Consider the following 22,285-nt stretch of genomic DNA (forward strand, 5'->3'; position numbering starts at 1 on the left):
TAAGTTTAACTATTGATTACACTATTTGATTATTAACTGTAAATGGGTAGTGTTTCAATCCTGAAGTTTTTTTTATGTAGTGTAAATGCAGGCAGTTTCCATTGAACAGCAGACTGTTCCCAACTCAGCAGTGATGATCTGGAGTTACTTCTGGAGTTTCTCTTCAGCTGTGATTGCAACTTCTTTCTTAACAGTATTGCAGTGGCTATTACCCTGGGCCTCGCCACTCAGCAGCTGAGAGTTCAAATTCCACCATAGCAAGATGTGAAACTGAACTTAGGCAATCTGACAATTTGTGAGATGCCTTCAGATAGTCATTAAAGATGATCCAAAATGTTGTAAATAAAACACAATTGGTTCAGTAATGTAATGTAGCGAAGGGAATTTACTCCTACCCAGTCTGGTCCATTTGTAATTCCAGTCCTATATTAAATGGTTGGCTCTTAATGCTTTCTGACATGGGCGAGCAAGCTACATTTAAGGGGAAGCTAATAAACACATGAGGGAGCAAGGAATAGAAGGTTATGCTAATAAGGTTAGATGAAGAGGGATGGGAGGAAGTTTGTCAAGCCCATAAAAGCCTGCATAAACCAGTTGGGCCAAATGGCTCGTTTCTGTGCTGTAGAGTCTAATAAATTCTATGTGGTAAGGCAATTACTTAAGACCCAATGCTGCTTTTGGACAAATGGGGAATCTTGCTTTGCCAGCATCACTCAGGTGTCGAGAACAAATTACTTTTTAAAATTAGCTAAACTGACAGATGCTGTAACTTTTCTAAATAGATTGAGGGCGGAATTTAGTGGCGGCAATGTGGCTCTGCCACTCATTGATGAACTGGTGGGAGACTCACACCACTTTCCGCTGGAGCCCAGTGCTACACCAAGGTACTCAGGCACTCATCTGGACATTCCTTGCTGAATTAAGATCCCAGGAGGGTGTAAATCTCAGCTCTGGGAGTGGTGGCCGCTGCTGGTGTTGCACTGGGGCCTGCCCAGAGGATTGGCAATGGATCCCCTGCTCACAGCTAAGGATGGGATTCCCAGGGAGGGGCCGCTTGGGAGGGAAGTTGACAGCGAGGGCAGTGTGCTGGCTTCCTGTCTCGCCACCACATCCCAATGCTGGGCTTCTTGATCGGGACAAGAGTGTCTTTGAATGAGGGACCCTGCCCCCCCCCCCCCCCCCCCCCCCCCCCACCCCCGCCCTCACACCAGAAGATCGCAAGCAAACCCAGTAAGGTTTGCTGGGCAGCCTTCACTGATGATGAGCCCTCCGCCTGCCACTAGTTGAATACGACAATTGGCCTCTGGATGGGAAGCATGTCTGCAAGCCTTTCTGCTCCGGACCTAATTGGAGGTAGAGAGGAAGAAATGAGATCCCCATCCAACACCCTCCCAACCATTTGACCACCTGCTGCCTCCGCACCCTACCCCCAGCGCCTCCAAATTCACCTTCCAAGTGAATTTAATTGAACTCTATATGGGAATCCCATTTCTTGTAACATAACTTAATCTATCAAAGGGCAGTTTAGTTATATAAGTCCCTTTCTAAGACAGCCAAGCGCACAGGTATTGTTTTGCAAGTGAAGCTGCCTTTCTGAGAATTAGCAGTCCTTCATGATGCAATATTGGTAAGAGTCATGTTAGACTCATTGCATAATTCTTGAACAATGTCTCAAGCCATAAGACCGTTCTTCTAGTTCCCCAGTTATATTCGAGACCAAAGGCAGCTTAGCTAATGAAAAGTATTTTCAGTTTTCTCTTGCCTTGTATGTAATGAACTGCCAGTGCTCTGAGTAGTAAAGTCAAATAAGGGAATGAAGTAACCACTTTTCAGACATAATCCTCATTGTGCAGACTGCTCACTTAGCCTCTGACTCCAGTAATGCGTTCCCAAGAACTCAAAACAGGCAAGTAGTGGGATGTATACACAGAAGCATTTGGTATGATGCAAAGCCAGTACGTAACCCTAAAAGGCAAAGCATTCACATGTGTAGTTGAAACAACCATAGCCAACAAATAATGCAGCGCCAAACTTGGGAAAATGCTTACAAGAATGCACAGAAAAGTTGAAATCTAGCGAACTGGGTGAGCCACAAAAGCAAAGTTTTTTTTTAAACGATGGCCTGCCACTCCTGCCCACACCAACCCCCTGTCGGCGTGGGCAGCGTATTATTGGGATCAGTTGGCTTGCTAACAAGCTAAGTTAACCCTCGCTTATTTATTTATTAGGGCATGCAGGCTTTCATTCCCATCTTATGGCGATGAGCTTGGGGATAGGAATAAGTTGGTGGCGTTGGCAGCTGCCCTAGTTTACGTGACTAACTTGCCAAAAGCATGCCCGGTAGAGCCTCGTAAATTCCTGTCCCTTATGAAGGTGTGCTTTCATGTTTAGCAAACATTTAATTTTGGAGAAAGGATAGAAACAGAAATTCTGTTAACTATTTTTATCCGAATCATGTACCATTGATGTGTTATGGTATTTTAACATGTTCACATAATATATTTTTGGGTGCTATTACTCTGAAACATTTGTTTGCAATGGTGATCTGTATTTGCATTCTATTGCAATTTTAATATTGTTTTGTGTTCATGTAAACTAGTATATGATGAGGCATTACATGGAGCTCACTTCTTCAAAAGTTTTCCTTTTTATGATATATTCTTTGTGTCAACATTGTTATAATTTATTGTTGAGCTCCAGAAAATTGAATTGCAAACGTTTATTGACTGAAAAATGCATCGAGACAAATTAAGTGTATTAGACTTACAACCATTCACAGCAGTCAACGAGTAGAGGCTGCTGCTTTTTTTTTGCCTGATTATCACTTGACTAAGGTTTCAACCCTTGTTCGCTACTTAATGTAAGTAGCTTTAGATAGTATATTTATCTACTCTACCTGGTCTTGCACTCTTGTACATATTTTCTAGCATTGTTTGCTTCTCTTAGATAGCTGACTTCTGCTCCCTACAGTAGTACTGACCTATGGAACAGTCAGTGTAAATCTTAAAAACACATTTCCAGCTTTCTCTTGAGGGGGGATGATCAGGCATCTCCTACATTGTTCATTTATTTTTTGTTTTGGGTTTTGGGTGGATTGAATGTTGGAAGTGGGTCATCTTGTATGTAGTTGTTGATGGTACTTGTATGAATTCTGTCCAGTGTAAGTTGAAAAATGTTCTTGGCTCCCATTCCTGATCTTTTATTGTAGTATCTTGTTCCATGCTTTTTCATTTGGAGTGTGAACCGTGCTTTTAAAGTACATGGAAAAGATTCTTGTGCATTGATTTTATTTGACTGTTTCTTTCAGGAGTTTCTGCAATTGGTGGCGCATTTACAGAGCAGATTATCAAAGACATGGCAAGCTTCAATAAGCAGCCAATTATATTTGCTTTAAGCAACCCGACCAGCAAAGCAGAGTGCACTGCTGAGCAATGTTATCAGCTGACTAAGGTATTGTATCCAGTATATAAAAGTAACCTCACTTTCTGTTATAATTAATGATACACCATCCAAAATTCCAATGACAATACTGACAAAATTAATTATTACTGCCCTCTGAACTCACCGCTGATTTTAAAATGATATTATTAGAATTCTACAATGTATTGGTTATCATGACTGGTTTATCATACAAAATGCAACTCATAAGGAGCCCAGCAATTCCAGGGTGAACATTAAAGTGATGCCTATGAATGACGGCATTTTATAGTTGCTTTTCATGATTTTATATGGCCCAGAAGGATGGAGTTAATTCAGAGTAATAGATTAATATATTTTGGTTCAGTAATAGCTTTACTTTGCTGATTGATTTAGTGTTTGGTAGTTCTGGGATATTAGCACTCGAAATGTTGTCTTGTGAGGGAATCCCAACTGCAAAGAAAAGCATTGCTGCTGTTTGATATTGATACACTTGGGTTGTCAACGGAGTTTTGATCCTAAGGGCTAAATTGTCACAGTTTCTGTGCAGCAAATGTGATATCATTATTTTCCTGAGGACTCTGCAAAATCGCAACATGTTGATTCAAATACATGCTGGAGGCAGATTTAAGTGACATGATTAATATTTATTCAGCAGTGCAAACAGCAAGTTTCATTCTGTTGAAGGTAAAGCCATAAAGTGAGAGTTCAGGTTTTATTTTGACAAGAAAACTGTTTCCAAGCAAGTAAAAGCCTTTTAAATATAAACTCCGCTGTGCAACCTGTATATTTAGATTCCACTATTCTTTGTCACTGCTTAATAGACAGGAAAAGTTTTAACATTCCTACCACCTCTTACAAAATTGGTATAATTTTGTAGCACTTAAATAGGAAACCATTAATCAGTGAAGTGTTTTCACTGAACATACTTAGTGTATTTTCTACTGGCTATAATGTTAAAGTGATTGTGCAGGAATGAAATATTATGAAAAGGAAACAATTAAATAGATATGAAGGAAGGATAATTAGTGGATAACTCTCTAAGCAGCTTTGTGGCTTCTTTCTATACTGCAAATTCTGGTGATTCCATAGGGTATTTTAAATGTCTGAGTTCAAAAACTATATTCTTGATTTTCTACCCTGTAGTACTGGAATTTATTTTGAGCAAGAACTGAGAAGCATTAGTACCTTTTTTTGGGCATTTACATTTGGGTTGAATTGTGTCAGATGCCATATTAGTGAGGGGATTATTGCCTACACCGTGAATGGACAAATATAAAGAGCAGGTGGCTCATGATGTCGGTGATGCCATTTTGAGGTTCAGTGCTCCAACTAATACCACCTCTTAATCATGCACAGCTGAATAGGTGTTCAGCAGCAGGAAGGATTCCTCCTACCAGGGCTATTTAAAGGGACTATCGGAGATTAATCACACCGAGACATCATTTCGTACATAGAAACCCCATTTATTACTTGTGCACAAGGAAGACATGTACAATGAGAGTTACTGTACAGTCTCGTAACAGAATACACACAGACTTGTTAAAAGCATTTTTACAGCCAATCAATAAGTTTTGCAACAAACCTATCTGCTTATTTGCATAAGTTAACTGACCAATCCATGTTCCAGTAAATTTCCATTTCCCTCACAACAGATGTTTGGTTACGCAGTTGCTTATCACAACCCTGATTACATTCGGCCTGAGAAAAAACAAAATGGAATGTCTCAGGGCTCATCCTACAACTGTGGCCAGAGAAGATGGTATTCTTCTCAAGGTTGTAGTATTTTCCTCTTAGGCCTAGGCATACAATTCAACTTCAGATTAACCCTTCCAGCACCAAATGAGCTCCCTGCAGTTGGTGAACAAGGAAGGTGAAGACAGGGCCTAGGCCACCACAGAACCATCAACTACTTTCTTGTTTGTTGCTGGTGATTTCTTCTAGCTTTTGGTACTATTCCATCAGTGTTTGGTGCTCTCTGTAGATTCTGGCCCATGACTTGGAGAATGAACAGAGACCATGAAAAGGAAGGTAAACTGTTGGGAGAGTGATGTGTACGTGGGGGCGAAGGTCTCTCAGCAGGAGGCCATAAATGCCCAGGGGAGCAATTCTCCAACCTCAGTGAGGAACGATATGTGAGATCTTGCCACTTCAGTAACGATGTCCTCAATGAAACCTGCCACCTTCTGTAGCTACATCTCCAGCGTCCGAGCAGGGCAAGGACAGCATTCCCAGTAGCTGTGAAGATGACCATGATTGAATGGCAGAGCAGGCTCAAAGTGCCGAATGGCCTAATCCTGCTCTGAAGTCCCATGTTCCCATATGAACTTTCATGCATTTGGCTCCTTCCAACTAAAGATGGAGATACTTGCAATCCTTTGCAGTTTGTCATCACTTGTGCATAAGGGAGCCTACAGTGGCTCTCTACTCAATGAGAGCTAACTATATTTGATTCTCTCTTGCCAGAGATAGACAGGTAGACGAAACAAGTGTCTGTTAGGATTGCAGGATTCCCCATAGTATAGGGTGTCGCTGACTGCATCCATGTTGCTCTGTGATGCCAGTTGTGCCATCTACTGGAACTGAAAGGGATTTGAGCCTTTTTCAGTCCAGCTGGTGTGACCATTGGCAGAAAATTGTGCATGTTGATGCCAGGTATTCTGACAAAGTCACAATGCTGTCACTCTGTGGCACTTCACTGTGTCAACTGCATTTTAGCCACCACAACAAACCAAAGTGTGGTTACTGGGTGAAAAAGGCTTCCCACTGAAGACTTGGCTGCTGGCTCTGGTGCACACGTGCACAGCATATGTACCATGGAAGCCATGCTACCACATGTAATGTAATAGGGCAGACGGTTGATGTGCTGGGGTAACGGTCCTGCTGCCTGGATCGCTCTGGAGAAAGCCCAGCAGTATTTGCTAGAGCGGTTGTCACCATTTGTCGTGATCTGCTGCATGATCTTGCTGTCATGAGGGGACAGTTCTTGTGACCAGCTTTATGACCACCAGCTGAGGAGCAGGAACATGAGGAGGAGGAGGAGGAAGAGGAAAGGAGGCGGCAGCCACGACAAGCTATCTGTAAAGAACTCCTTCAATTACGGTACCAGTAACCACAATTCCCCATTCATCAACAGTCTCACACCTTCCCTTCCCTCTGGTGCCCATTGCAACATCTGCTTGGCCACAATAAAAGTCACCACATAACAAACACTCCATTCAGAAAGGAAATCATGCCATATAAAAGTCAGCGAATCGGCCTTGTGCATTTTCTTGGTGTCAGCCTTCCTTGTGTCTTTGCTTGCCCTCTTGCCCCTAGACAGTGCTACCCCACTGGCTGCAGGAAGGCTACTGACTTTCAGTGGAGGAGTTGCGGATGACTGTGAGCAGTTCAGTGCCTGGAAGGCCCAATTGCAGACTGAACCATAGCAGTAGCAATCTGGACTGGTTGTGTCCACAAGCTTGTGTAAATGGAGTTTGCCACGACTTCCATCCTGGAAGAGATGGACTCCAAGCTCTGCGCAAAGCCCTGTGACAAGTCGATATTTAACTCCTTCATGCTCCTTGTTTTTGAGCACAGGTTTTCTGGCAGATTTCCCAATGCACCAAGCGTTTCATTGTGAATATCAGCATGTTTCTATAGGCTGCTCCATCAGAGTCCTCATCTGGGTCCTCTGTAGCAGAACCTTTGTGTGACGTCATCCTTCAGTTACCTGGCACCAACGTTATCCTTGCCCCCTGTCCTGGTTGCAGACCGCTCTGGTGACTCCCCACATGCAAATTTTGCCTCTGTTCTCCTCTAGAAAATGTGCCGTATTAGTATCTGAGCTGGCGGCTGAGTGTGTGAAATTGATTGACGGTGTGTCTTTAACATCAGCGTTCTGTCTCTTCCATCATTGACTAACCAGGGTTTATTTTTGGGACAAAGCAGAAAATGCTGGAAAAACTCAGCAGGTCTTCGGCATCTGTGGAAAGAGAAACAGAGTTAATGTTTTGAGTCCATATGATCCTTCATCTTCAGAAGAAGAAGGGTCATACAGATTTGAAACGTTAACTCTGTTTCTCTCTCCACAGATGCTGCTAGCCCTGCTGAGTCTTTCTAGCATTTTCTGTTTTTGTTTCAGATTTCCAGCATCCCTGGTATTTTGCTTTTTTTTGGGGCACAATGGTAGAGTTGTGGTGCGGGGAAGGAGGCAAATTGAGAGGCGCTAGCTTCCATTTTGCAGTGCATTTTTTATGCATTCCTTGGACATGGGTGTTGCTGGCTAGGCCTACATTTGCTGCACCCCATATTGCCCTTGAAAAGGTGATGATGAGCTGCCTCCTTGAACCGCTGCAGTCCATGTATTGTAGGTACGCCCACAGTGTTGTTGGGGAGGGAGTTCCTGGATTTTGACCCAGCAACAGTGAAGGACCAGCGATTTTGCTCAACCTGACAACATATGATCTATGGACACTAATACAAAATGCAGTGTGCTAAAGACTTTTCATTTTTATTCTGTAAATTAAGGAGACCTGCATTTTGCAACAAGTTGTAATTATCTGTATACTGAAATGTTCTTAATTGTGCAATCCTTTTATTTTATACTTTATTTTTATTTTAATAATTGTCTATAGCCATGTTATAAATTATGCTTGTTTGTTTTATTTGATCATCATCACAATTCGGCATCTGCCATGTTGATTTTTTTCAATGAACCAATTAGCTACCTGTCTAAAATGGCTTGGAGGGTGACCTTCAGGAAATGATGCTCCCATGCGTTTGCTATCCTAGGTGGCCAATCAAAAGAGAATGTGGGATGAGGGGGAATTGGGGTATGAGGAGGGGTGTTGGGTGTGAGGATATTGTTTGAATGGTTTCACCCCCGCCACTGGCATGGTCTCGGTCATGGCAAATACCATTTCCTCCTTTGGGGTGGAGACATGCATTTGTGCTTGTTACTGCAGGTTAGCTTCTCCTGCCTCTGGGTATGTATCACCTTTCCTGCAATTGGGAGGGAAGTGAGTCCATGAGTGTTGTGAAATCTATTTGGGTAATATCATTGAATAGCTGTGAGTATGCGCAAGCTGTGAGATGTGTATGTAAGGATTGCAGCAATGCTAAGTGCGTGAGGGTGATGCAAACAATATGATTGATAGGTATGGATCTTAATTGATGGAGGTTGTTGGTAGATGAGTGATGGGGGTGTGGTGAATTGAGTAGTGTAGATGGTGGGAAATGGCATGTGAAGATGCATTCACTGACCTTGATTACTTGTGTGGCCATTGAACATTTTGTGGCACTGCAGCCACATTCTCGGGGCTAGACTCTGGACATTGACAGCCATAACTATCTATTCCCACTGCCATCTGAGCCTGTATCTAGAGGAATTACTGCCCCCCCCCTCACCCCATAGATAGAAGTCGTGCTAGTCAGTCAAGATATTGGCTCTCCTGATGCATCCAGCCAATCAACACAAAGGACTGAATTTTCAGCTGGATGGGCAGGCGTGATTGGCGGGCCTGGGATTGGCCGGGAAGCAGTTCGCCGACTGCGATCCGGCCTGACTGCAGTTTCACGTTGGCCAGTCAATTAACGGCCGGTCAGCAAGAAATGTGCGCTGAAAAGCTCAGCACAGCTGGGGTGGAGGCGGGAAGAGGGCGGGCAATGATAACGCAGGCTTGGGCCAGCGCTGAGAGAGAGCTCCCTGAAGGCAGAGAGCTGCCCCAGGGAGCTGAAGACCTAAAATGGCAAAAATAATGGTTTGAAAAGCTGAAAAAAGTGTCCATGCATCATAATCAGTCACCTGAAAATTTAGCTGGTGAAAATACTGCCCACAGAAATTTATTTATATTTTACTTCATCACAGAAACCTCATTCCGCCTGTGGAAGAGTTTAGTTGAAAAATGCAAAGGCCTCCTGGCCGATTCATCCGTCTGCCAACTGCAAGGTTATGTAAAATGACAGACAATTGCACCCTCTTCATTGTCGGTGGATGTGCTTCCGACTTTTGCCCGCGCCCACCGACTGGAATATCGCACGAACGCACATGACGTCAGAGTGCTCACCTGATGTCATCTCGTGCGGTTTCACAACCAATCGGGTCGGGTGTGTGCCTGCCCAATCAGTGTAAAATTCTGCCTCAATGTTAGTGCAGGCTGGATGCTGAAATCGTTCAGCTGTGCAATCTGCACAAAGTTACCAAGCCCCATTTGTAATGAACGGGCAATGGGATAATTGCACATTTCGGTGGCTATCCAACATGGCCTCCTTTTTGCTTTTTTAAAAATAAAAGTCTTGTACAACTAAATTTGGGTGCAATTTGGCTGAATGCGGAAAGATTGCATTCATTGTGCAAATTTTATTCTAAACGGTTGAAAGCTGTTTCGAATACACCACAGAAAAGTTTACTTGTTGAAGTGTAATTGGGCTGTGTCAGCTGCCTTGGATGTGAAGCTGCCTATCAGAAACCATTCCTGCTTTGCGTGTTTATACAAGTGAAAGATTGACCTGATCATTCTTTTCATTTTTTTTTCTCTCTAAATAATGTTCTCCCTGCCTACAAAAATGGATTGTGGAAGCTAGAGTACAGAAAGTAATATAAAGTAAAAGTTCTCCATTATTCAAACATCTTTCGCGTGCAATAGAAACTTGTTCAGTCTTGGTACTGGGAAATCACTTTTTCTTTGTCTTTAGCACATTTCGCTTGATTTCCTACTCCCCTCTTGCAGGAAGACAGCCTATGGTGGACATTTTTCACTCAATAAAGAGCTCCAAGCATGGTTTTGGCCTTGGACCCAGCCTTATAGACACTGTGTAGAAATAAGAGCAAGGGATCTCTTACAGCCACTTGGTTCCTGCCATTAAGCCCAAGATTCCTGGATTTGAGAGTCCTAGATTGTCAACCAATTCAAATGCTTCATTTCAATGTCACTGCCTTGCATTTGCGAGGAGAATATGTTCGATCATCCTCATATACCCTCATTACCAAGTGCTTCCATAAGAAAGATAATCCTCATAAATTTGGGGACTATCTCCCATCCACTGCCCAAGCAGCAGATACAGGGTTTGCTTCCATTTACTGTATTCTACCAAAGGTATTTAGATGGCCCCCAACGCATTTTAAACCTCAAAAATTTCCTCAACTCTGAGAAATCTAAGTTGGCTACAGCCTGCACATTACAAGGTTACAGGGGCAGTGTATGGTAGAGAGATGTGGCTCATATTGCTCTAGCTAAGAACAGTCACAAAATTGATGGAACAAAAAGTGAAATGGAATTTGCGTGTTCTATTCTTGGAGCAATAAATCCCAAGATCCTAATTAAGTTCCAACCGGCAACGTTAGAGGAGGGTGTCTGCCTCAATGCCCAGGTTTATTTCTGGATACTAAGACTGACCAACAGTTACCACCTGTGTGGTCCCAGTGTACATATATTTCTGAGAAGCTCAAGTTCAGTTTGTTCAGACAATGATCCTTTCACAGTCCATTTCTCCTGTGGGGTTGCAAGCTCTAGTTGAATGTATTCCAACAGATTTTATCAGATTACCTCCCACCCATGTGTTCCCTTTATTGGTCATGTGACACTTCCATCGTTAGGGTGCATTGCATTCCCATGCTATTTGGAAAGCAAAAAGACTGACCAACCCTGTTGGATGAATTTTGATTGTCAAACAAATCTCTTTTTATCTCCCCATCTGATTTCCTGCCTCTATGATTTTTCTCCTGTGTGGCTTGTAGTCATGTCTGGGAGATTAATATTTAATTCTTGGATGTTAGAGGGCAGTCTGGGAGATTTGGCAACCCAGTTCATTTATTTGATCTGAATGGAATGGAAAATTCTGTATTTTCTTGCTCCATCTGTGTGGATTTGGTCTCAATACAACTGCCCTGAACATCCTAGGCCAGAATCTTCGGGTCGGCGTGCAGGGGTGGGGCGTAAAATGACACACGGTGATGTCGGGCATGTATCCTGACATCACCGTGCGTCATTCAGATCTTCAGTTCAGTGGGCGCGCAGTAGAGTCGGCTGCACGCCCGCCGAACTGTCAAAGGCCTATTAAGGCCATTTAAAAACTAATTAAAGTAATCAACTGAGCTGCCCATTCAACCATAAGGTTGGTGGGCAGACGAAGAGCCCAGGCGGCCTTCGCATTTACCTTGAAACCTCATTCACGGGCGGGATGAGGTTTCATGTAGGATTTATAATTAAAATAAATTTTTTAATTAAATTCATTGACATTCTCCAGCTCATGTGACACTGTCACTTGAGGGGATGTGTCTTAAAAATTTTTCTTTGTTAAAATTTTTGATAATCTAATCTCGTTGATGCAGCTCGGTGCCTCCGAGATTTCTGCGCTCTTTCGCGTGCATAGCGCAGGCCCCGACTCAGCTTACTCCCCCTGATCCACACAATGCTGAGCACTCCTGGGTGTGCGTCATGCTGGGCGAGCCTTAATTGGCCCATCCATGTAAAATGGCAGACAGTCAATCAAGAACAGCGATCGGCTGCGCGCCTGCCCATGCCCGCTCCCATTCAATCTCTCTTTCTTCCCATCCCCCCCTCAAAGGGAAGAAAATTCTCCCCCAATTCTTGATTAATACTACCATTTCAGCCTTTCTTTGCTCTATATTGAAAATGTTATAACCAGAAATATGAAATTTCATTTGACATCTGTCTTTAACTATTAAAACACCCCTCCATGTTTCTAACTCAAAATATGCTTTGTGCATTTGTGTACACAGTATTCCATCCTGACTGATTTCTTGGGAGACCTGACTCCAGTTTTTTGGACCAGCTGCTTTTAAGTTGTTAGCTAACACTCTTCGATATTGAAATAAACCCTAAGAGCTATGTTATAATAACAAGATTTCTCCACTATCAGCAGGAGGTACATTTATGCAAAATTAACCCTTAAATGCAAAATTAAACATAAACCTCTTTAAAAATAAATAAGTATTCCAACATTTTTCTTTACACCTTGCTTTCCCTTCCTGATATTCTCTTTCCTTTCATATTCCTCCTTTTCTGTTCATTCCAACATTTTTTTTTCCCAGATAGGTTCCATTTCGTCTAAAGGATTGCTTATATAGTAGGGGTTTCATCATTCTTTAAATGAGGAAAGTGCTCATACATCAAAAGGACTTAACCAAATCTTGATGGATTCTCAGTGAATTGGTTTTTGTTTTAATGCCATTGGAACCAGCCCTTGTTGCCCTCTGCTCCCAATATCATAAAATGTCTGGACCTGCGTGATAGTTTGGTTTCTGAACCACACTATTCTAAATACAAATTCCTTCAAAGCTCTTTGACACTAAAACAATAATGACCCCAGCAGACCCTCAGGATAGTAATGAAAGATCATGATGAGAGGGATGCTACAATTCAAAGCGTAATGAAGTTTTACAATGTTCTTGGTTCATCAGGCATACCTCAAAACTTAATTACAACCATCACAAAATAACACCAATTTAGGTAGTCGGAGGCCCCAGCAAGGAATCCCTAATTCCTGCCATTGAAACACATCTGCCAGAAATATTACCTGGTATGTTAGTCAGATTACCCAGGAGCATCTTGTGCATGAGAGGAACCCTCCTCCCTGCAGGCACTGAAGATGCAAACCTGATTAAGAGAAGCCTCAGAGGTAGGCAAGAGACTAGCAGGGTGACTGCTAAATAGACCTGGTTAAGTTGTGTAGTGGAAAATATACTCTTAAAACTCAGATCGATGATCATAAAAAACAAAATAATACTACCAACAGTCTTACAGATAATCTTCAGATAAAACACTTAAAAGGGCCCATAGCTTATGAAGGGCTACACTGATATCCGATCTATGAACTAAGGCTGGTCTGCTTGGATACAGCTTCCATACTACTTACATGAAGTGAGACCAAATATCTCAAAAAATAAAAGGCAGCCAAGTTCAGATCCTGATTCTGATTAGGCAGTGAACCACCCTCCCCTATCACAGTAGTGCCAAATCTTGATAAAGTCAAACAACAATAATCTGCACTCAATTTCAAGAACCAGCCTGGCAGAATGTGAAACTTGCTACCAATGAGGACACTAGTACAGACCCATTTAAGAGAAAGCAAGTTAAGTACATGAGGGAGAAAGTGATGAAAGTGTTGATAGTGTAACATGAAGTAAGGTGGGAGAAGGCTTGTGTGGAACGTAAACATCAAGTGGCCTGTTTCTGTCCTGTTAATTTTCTGTAATCATCGGCCTCAAGTCGGTGATGCCCTCCACTCAGGGTCACTCATTTCTGCCATGGGTCTCTTTGATCACAAAGGTGGTGATACCGCAGAATGTGGTTCACCAGCCAAGAGAAAGTGGGACTGCTTATTTTCTAACCCCTACTCCATTTGGATATTATGTTCAGTTCTGAATACCACACTTTCAGGAAAGATGTGAAGGCATTAGGGAGGATGCAAAAAAAATTTAAAAGAATGGTTCCAGAGTTGAGGGACCTAGGTTACATGGATAGATTGGTGAAACTGGGCTGTTCTCAAGAGAAGGTTGAAATGATTTATTAGCCGAGGCATAGAATATAAGAGCACGGAGGTTATGCTGGAACTGTATAAAACACTGGTTAGGTCACAGCTAGAGTATTGCGTGCAGTTCTGGGATCCGCATTATAGGAAGGATGTGATTGCAGTAGAGAGAGTGCAGAGGAGATTTACCAGGATGTTGCCCGGGCTGGAGAGTTTTAGTGTTGAGAAGAAATTGGATAGACTGGGGTTATTTTCCCTGGAGCAGAGGAGATTGAGGGGGGACATGATTGAGGTATATAAAGTTATGAGGGGCATAGATAGGGTAGACAGGAAGGAACTTTTCCCCTTGATGGAGGGATCAATAACCAGGGGGCGTAGATTTATGTTAAGGGGCAGGAGGTTTAGAGGGGATGTGAGGAAGAATTTTTTCACCCAGAGGGTGGTGGGAACCTGGAACTCACTGCCTGAAAGGGTGGTAGAGGCAGAAACCCTCATAGCATTTAAGAAGTATTTGGATGTGCACTTGCGACACCATGGCATACAAGGCTATGGGCCTGGTGCTGGAAAATGGGATTAGAATAGTTAGGTACTTGCTTGACTGGCGCAGACTCGATAGGCTGAAGGGCCTTTTTCTGTGCTGTAGACCTCTATGACTGAAATTTAATAGAGGTGTGGAGAATCATGAGAGCGATGAATGGAGTATATAGGGAGTAACTCTTTCCACTTAGAGAGAAATCCAGAACCAGAGGGCACGGTTTTAAGGTAATTGGCTAAAGAGCCAGTGTCAACATGAGGAAAAACTGCTTTATGCAATGAGAGATGCGGATAAGGAATGCACTGCCTGAGAGTGTGGTGCCAACAGATTCAATTATGATTTTCAAAAGAGAATTGGATAATTATCTGAAGAGAGAAAACTGTTCAGGCTACAGTGAAAAGGCAAGCGAGTGGAACTAACTGAGTTGCTCCTACAGAGAGCAGGCATGGACACGATGGGCTGAATGCATCCTTTGTGCTATAGCCATTCCATGATCCTATGACTACCAGAATTTACATTATATAGCATCATTAAATTATAATACCGTCCCAAGGCACTTCGCAGAGACATTATTTAAAAAAATACTGGATGGCTAAGAAGTGAAGGCAATATCAGTAGGGGTCACCAAAAGCTTGGTAAGATAGCTTTGTTTTAGAGAGCATGATAAAAGAGAAGAGTTGCAGGGCTTTAAGGAGGGAATTCCAAATTGTGGGGCCTAGGTGGCTCAGGGCACAGCTCCTAGTAGTGGGGTGAAGGGAAAGAAGTTGAGTTTTATAATAAAACTTAAGTTAAACATTTTTGCACATTTTAAATGCATTGCTCTACCCTATTTTTCACACCCTTTTTTTTCTGGCCAAGGTTTACTTTACTGGCCTTGTAATTACAAAACTGTAGTTATCAATATATTAAATTTATATGAATTAAGTGGCAGTTTTACCTATGATAAGTTCTTGGGCAGCTTCTAAAAATAATTGACAGACGCCATGAGATCAGTCTAGCAGAATGTGACACTTACTACTTCTGTAAATAATGGGAAACTTTGTCATAGTGAGGGAAAGAATTTTCAGTTTAAAGTGATGCCTCCAGATGTTAAATAAATATTTTCTTGAAGCCTACTACCTAAAAGCAGTTATTCATATTGGTGTAAGTAGAAAACCAGTCTCACTATAGAGGTGCTGTGTACCAGATGGCACTCTGCTTGTGTTTTCGAAACTACCTAAATGTTGTCAGAACAGGTTGATTCCGGCTATTAAAAGATGAAAATCTTATCAGATGTCCCATTATGTATTGAAGATAGCAATTATCGCAAAGGGATAGGTTTGTCAGTTGCCTTAGCAAATTTGTTTAAGGCAAAAGGGTGACATCAGCATGAAAGCTGGATTAATGACTTCAACCACTAATAGTAAATACAAGAAAGGTTATTTCTTCAGTCTATAATGCTGTAATTCTTTTAGTATTGAAGTCTGACTACTACCCAAGAGCTGCATGTCATTGAGCCTTTGTATTCCACATTAAAGGGCCTTTGTTTAAAGTAAGCGACATGCTGCATGCCTCATCTGCCTGTCTGTGGCTGATTTTTCAAATAAAAGGGCTGTAGGTAGGATGAGGATTTTGAGATCTGTATTGACATGTTGTAAGTTTAGAAGCATATATTGAATTTCTCCATTTCTGTAACTCTATGTTTAGCAAAAAGTCTGTGACAAAGAAGCAGGAACCTCCATGTGGAGGTGGTTGCAATTGTCCATTTGCTATGTCTCTGTGTTGAAACCTGTTCCTCTAATAAAGATTTCTAATTACATTAACTATGGACCAACAAGCATTTTGTAACAAGTACATTTTCTGGCTACCTTGAGATAAAAATCTCCCATTTATACGTTGGCGCTGTGTGCACATAGAAAATCTGCTAAATGAAGTGGTCACAGGAATTGGGTGCAAAGAGAAGGGGGTGTGAAGTACTTCAATCTTATAGGCACCAGTAAATGAGAAAATATATAGAGTAATTCAATCTAAAGGAATCAAATTAAAATGAACTAAGTGGGGGTACCAACATAAAATTGATCCAAATTACACATGCCAGCTATTTATTAAATTCTTAGCATTAAATATGTAGGAGTAAGGGGGTACTAAACTAAAAACATAAGTGTACAGACTTTAAGGTAAAATGACAGGGCAGCTGAGACCCATTGCCTGCCATTCCTGTGTTATGTGGGAACTCCAGGACACTTTTTGAGTTCTGGATAACCACATGTGTGGGCCATAAAGTGCTTTCTGTTGTTTGAACTCGGGTTTAGTGTTTTCAAGCTTGAGGAGCGATTGTAGGCAGAGTAGGGCATACGGGAGGCTGAGAATTTCCTGGAGCACACAGGAATACCCAGAGGATAGTAAGTCGGTAGCCATCCAGAAGATAGGGAGAGGCAGGCTGTGCAGAAATTCATTAGGGGTGTGGCACACTCAAACCAGTTTTCAGTGCCACACAAACACAGCAGACACCCACCTCGGAATAGTCATGAGGATTATTTTTAGATTGGTGAGACTGGCACTACTTGAATGACACATCCCGCCTGTGGATGAGGTTTCCAAAAAAATGAAAAGACCACTAGACTTTTTCGCATGCCTGCCAACCGTTAAGTTGGATGGCAGTGAAATTAATTGACTATTTAATGGCCTTAACAGGCCTTTTAATTGTCAATGGGCATGCTGCCAACTCCGGCACATGCCCGCTGAGCGAACTATCACGCGACAGCGCGTTAACATGTGCACAGCACGCTCAGCCGACGTCAACGCACGCCATTTCACCCTCGAGCGGGTTGGGCACACGCCATTATGAGAAAGCTTTTAAACCTTCATGGGATGTGAACATCGCTGGACCAGCATTTATTGCCCATCCCTAATTGCCCTTGAGAAAATGGTGGTTTGCCACCAATTGAGCCACTGCAGTCCATGTGGTGTAGGTACACTCATAGGGCTGTTAGGGAGGGAGTTACAGGATTTTGACCCAGTGACAGTGAAGGTATGGCGATATATTTCCAAGTCAGGATGGTGAGTGGCTTGGAGGGGAAGTTCCAGGTGGTGGCATTCCCATATATCTGCTGCCCTTGTCCTTCTAGATGGTAGTGGTCGTGGGTTTGGAAGGTGCTGTCGAAGGAGACTTGATGAGTTGCTACCCATATCCAGGTGGATGCCAGTGTTGTAGCTGAACTGGAAAAGCTTGGTTAAGGGCATGGCTTGTTGTGGAGTACAAGTCTTCAGTATATCATTCAAATGTTATTAGGGCCCATAGGCTTTGCAATATCCAGTGCCTTCAGCCGTTTCTTGATATGTGGAGTGAATTGAATTGGCTGAAGACTGGCATCTGTGATGCTGGGGACCTCAGGAGGAGGCTGAGATGGATCATCCACATGATGCTTCTGATTGAAGATGTTTGCAAATGCTTCGATCTTGTCTTTTGCACTGATGTATTGTGCTCCCCCATCATTGAGGATAGGGATGTTGTTTAATTGAGTTGTTTAATTGTCCACCACCATTCATGACTAGATGTGGCAAGACTGCAGAGCTTTCACCTGATCCTTGGTTGTGGAATCGCTTAACTCTATCACTAATTCCTCCTCCTTTGGCTTGGTATGTTCCAACATGCCCATTTTTTGATTATATCCTTTCTCTACATGAAGCTCTATAGAAATGCAACTTTTTATTTTATCTGCCACAGTCTAAAAGCATCAAAATGGTTTGAGGACTAAACTTTCATGAATGCTGCATCCAAGCTGATGCAAGTTGGGGGAATGATGCACCATTAACCAACATGGTACTAGGTGATGCCAGTTAGAGAGAAAAGAAGCTAAGGTGGCAATTTTATACTGGCACAATAGAATAGAGAAAGAATGTTAAGTAAAGGGTTTGTATTTACATACTGCCTTTCAGATATTGTGAGATGCTTCACATCTCATCAATTATCATTGGAGTACAGTAAACATTGTGTTGTGTGCAGATTCAGCAACCAATCTGTACAGAGCAATTTCCCACAGCTAGTAATTGTGATTAAAGTGTGGTGGTTATGATTTGGGCAAGAATGTTATGTGGAACATCAAGACAACACCTTGGCCCAGATCTTCCTGGAGACTGGACATATGATCCAAGATGTGCGTAGGGACCACGTGGAATTCCTGACATGCTGACCTCTGAGGGAATTACTCAGGAAGTTTCAGCTTCCAACAAGCAATTGGTCTGCTCCTGGAACCCTCCACAAAAGTCTGACTGAGTTGGACAGAAAAATTCCACTCTAACTCCTGGGTAACATAACTGACCACGCGTGCACGTGCGCGCGCACACACACACACACACACACACACACACACACACACTCTGAATGACTGCCCCCTAAATTGCAACCCCTGCCTGACCCAACACAACTACTCTTCATGAACATGCTAATCACTGACCACCTGACTACGCCTTCTGGCCGTTGCCGACTAGCCCCCTACCCGACCTGACTAGCCCGTGCCCTGATAAGCCCTCCTGCCCTGACACGACTACCACCCCCAACCCACCCTATCAACTTCGCATGCAACTTACCCACCCACTCATTCACACTGCAAATTTAAACTTGCCGTACTCAACTAATGCAGTAAAAAAGGGGCTTGTCTTCCCCCACCACCCCAGTGCCACTCCACTGTGATGGAATTCTCTGATGGACTGTACACTTTGCATTTCTGGAGAAGCCAGTCTTGGAAGATTCAGCCAGAAATGCGGAGTTGTTTCAGGGCACAGAAAAGTACGGTCGAAGTAGCAATCCGTTGGCGATTGCCGCTTCGAGGAAGATCTGGACCCTTAGCTTTTTTCAAAATCTTTCAAAGGGTCCTATACGACCCTTTACGTAGGATCTTGACTGACCATCTTATTCAAAACACGGCACCTTTGACAATGCTGCATTCCCTCGGTACTGCAGTGAAATGTGTTCCGGAATTCCTTTCCCAATCTCCACCTCTCTTCCTCTCTTTCCTCCTTAAGAACCTTTCCTTAAAACCTCTATCAAAGCTTTTGCCCTAATATCTCCTCGTGGCTCAGTGTTGAATTTTGTTCCATAAATCACCAGTGTGAGACCTTTAATTATGTTAAAGGTGGTATATAAATCCAAGTTGTTAAGCAATTCTGAATTGAGAGGTTATTGAATATGAAACCAATTACGCTGACACTTTTTGTCAAGGAGAGATAAACGGAAATTCTAGCTGTACATCTTCTCTGAATGTATTCCTATAAAATGAGTGAGGGAAAAGGCGAGCAAAGCCCCAGCTGCATTTAATCAAATTGGGTAATAAATGTTGGATTTTAAAATTTTTTATAGCAATAATTTAAGAGACTTTCATAAAGATTTTTATGATGGCTACCATAGGAGAAAGGGCTTATTTTCAAGTCCAACTGTTTCAAGCAGACCAAGTAGGAAAGGCGTATAACTGCAACTAATTTATCAAACTAACAGTAATTTTCCCCAGAATAAATTCTAAATCTTTGAATTATATATTAAGCTCACAGTCCTGCAGAAAAGTGAATCAAGTATCCTGCTTCTGCGCTGGAGGAGTCCTCTCATTTTGTTGGTACATTGCACACCATGCCAGAAGGCCATTTCTTTGGGAATGTCAGGGTAGATTTTCAACTTCAGCACTTGATCAGTAACCTGGCAGAGTGCGGTAGGTCACCTGCCTATTGTAAAAGCTGCCTGATTTCTATTCCATTGAAATGAAACCCAAGTAGTTTCTGCAGTGAGCAAGTGAACTGCTGTGCTGGACTGGTAGGAAAGGATGTATAACTGCAATTATTTATCAAACTGATGGCAATTTTCCCCAGACGCTGAAAATTTACCCGTTGTGTAATAATGATATATTATAGTCATGAAAACAGCAAACAAATGTGCAATTCCAAAAATATTTGTGCACTGTATAATGGAAAATAGAGGTTTGTTGCTTCAAGATTTGACTAGCCAATTTATTAGGGTTATAAACTAAAGTGGAAATTCGGCATCAGAACCTTGGTTTAATTTTTCTGCACAAGTGATTCAGCTTTAGAGTCCAAGGACATTGCTCTCAAACCCTCTTAAGAACCACACAAAGGAATACAAGAACATTTGCTTCTCCCCTCACACTGGAATTTTGGCTATGTTGGTCTGTGACTCTTGAACAAAACAACCAATCTGGCAGCTTGGCAGAAACTTATACCTTGTTATCTCTGAAGGGACACCAGCGACCCCTTGTGAGCTACAGAGGCCAAATACAAACAAGTATAGAAAGGCTATCTGCGTTTCCTAAGCTAGGCCTGGCTAACTGGAGCCTATTCGCCTGCTGGAACAAAGGACCCCTCAACTTTCCTTTTGGGTCTTAATAGTTGGAGCATTTAACAATCTCAATGACCCAGACAAAGGAATACACGCCCTTTGTCAAAGCCAGAGTGGAGAAGTGGGAGTCATGTGCCATGAACCTTTAATTGGTAGAGCCAGTTGTATTGCCTTTTGGAACTGCAAAGCTCAGTCTGCCATCTTACCATCTACAAGCAATAGCACAGAAAAGGGGCTCTGCCCAGATTGAATCCCTGGCCCCCATCTACACTGTTTCTACTAGAACTTCTGTACCATCACGTACAAGACTGATTCATCTCTGCATGTCTGTCTTCTCATGTGAAGTCAGCTCCACTGGAAATGTGAATTATACAGCATTGGTTTTCAACCTGATGACCTCTGTGAAGGAATACATCATTGGACTTTGATTCTGGACTCGCGTGAAACAATAATTCCTTTCCCTGTGGTCTTTGCTCTGTAAATGTTTCTTCCTTCTATCCCTTTTCTACTGTATGAGCAAAAAGGAGGCAATGTTACTACCCTTCTCCCGCATGGAGTGTGTAAAAATAAGCTAACTCTTTGAGATCATCCTATCTCAAGTTTGCTGTGGGGTTATTACTAAAAATTGGATTACACGAAAACTGAGGGGTTGGGAAATACGCCTGTGCTTATAAAGGGAGAAGCAAATCTGTTTACGGATGGGAGGCGAGAAGAGAAATCAGGGCTGTTTAAATTAACCCCCCCCCCCCCCCCCTGTCTGAATAAAACTGTGGTTATACAAATTAACTAGGAAATGCAGGAGCACATTGGAACTTTAATCCAGATGTTTGTCCTGGTTTTGTAAATGTCTGAAACAAATCTACCACCAATATAATTTGGTGATGTGTTTGGGCATGGCTAGTAACGAGAATCAAAAAGGATAGCTGAAGGGGAAAAGAACAATTCTGTTTATGTCAGAAATATTTGAGAAAGGTATTGAGTGAATGGAATCAGAATTTTGCCCCTCAACAATACCCCAAGCAATAGCTTGCATACTGCTGCAGTTTGCATTGCAGGAAGCTGGTAAGAGAACAGCTTCATGGTGCCAAGCTGTCTGTCTGTGTGTCTCTCCCTCTCTCTCTCTCCTCCTTTCTGACCCTTTTACAATTTTTTAGATGAGCTTCTTCATGGTTGATCAGTGTATGATCACCTGAATTAGGCAGGGGTCTACTTACAGATGCAAATTGGACTCATACATCATTTATTCAATTTCTTCCCTCCTTTAATTTGTGCCACACGGTGAGCAGCCTTAACCACCTTGAAGGAATTTCTGGAGACTCCCCAGGAATGGATTGGGACTTTCTGTGGGGCTGGGAGGTTCAGAAATGCTGAACTTCACTCCCAAAAAATAAATATTGCGGCCAGTTGTTGGGTGAGCCTACAGTGATTTTGTTGGCCTACTTGCTCCAGTGGTCCCGTCAGATGATTAGGGCACCCTCTACATTTACAGCATTCACCAGAGCAAATGTGACACCTCTGCCCACCAATCCCAATTGTCC

The 22,285-nt window shown here is 42.5% G+C and overlaps 1 protein-coding gene across 2 annotated transcripts in view; it reads left to right on the forward strand.

The window, feature by feature from the left end:
- Nucleotides 1–22,285, forward strand: part of me1 (malic enzyme 1, NADP(+)-dependent, cytosolic) — a 598,180-nt gene that overhangs the window by 529,164 nt on the left and 46,731 nt on the right. For both annotated transcript variants that reach the window (XM_041187865.1, XM_041187866.1), the window contains exon 11: nt 3,308–3,450. In XM_041187865.1, the coding sequence (XP_041043799.1) occupies nt 3,308–3,450 (143 nt within the window). The remainder of the gene's footprint in view (nt 1–3,307; nt 3,451–22,285) is intronic.

The sequence above is a fragment of the Carcharodon carcharias genome, chromosome 5, assembly GCF_017639515.1.
Source record: "Carcharodon carcharias isolate sCarCar2 chromosome 5, sCarCar2.pri, whole genome shotgun sequence".
Classification (NCBI taxonomy): Eukaryota; Metazoa; Chordata; class Chondrichthyes; order Lamniformes; family Lamnidae; genus Carcharodon; species Carcharodon carcharias.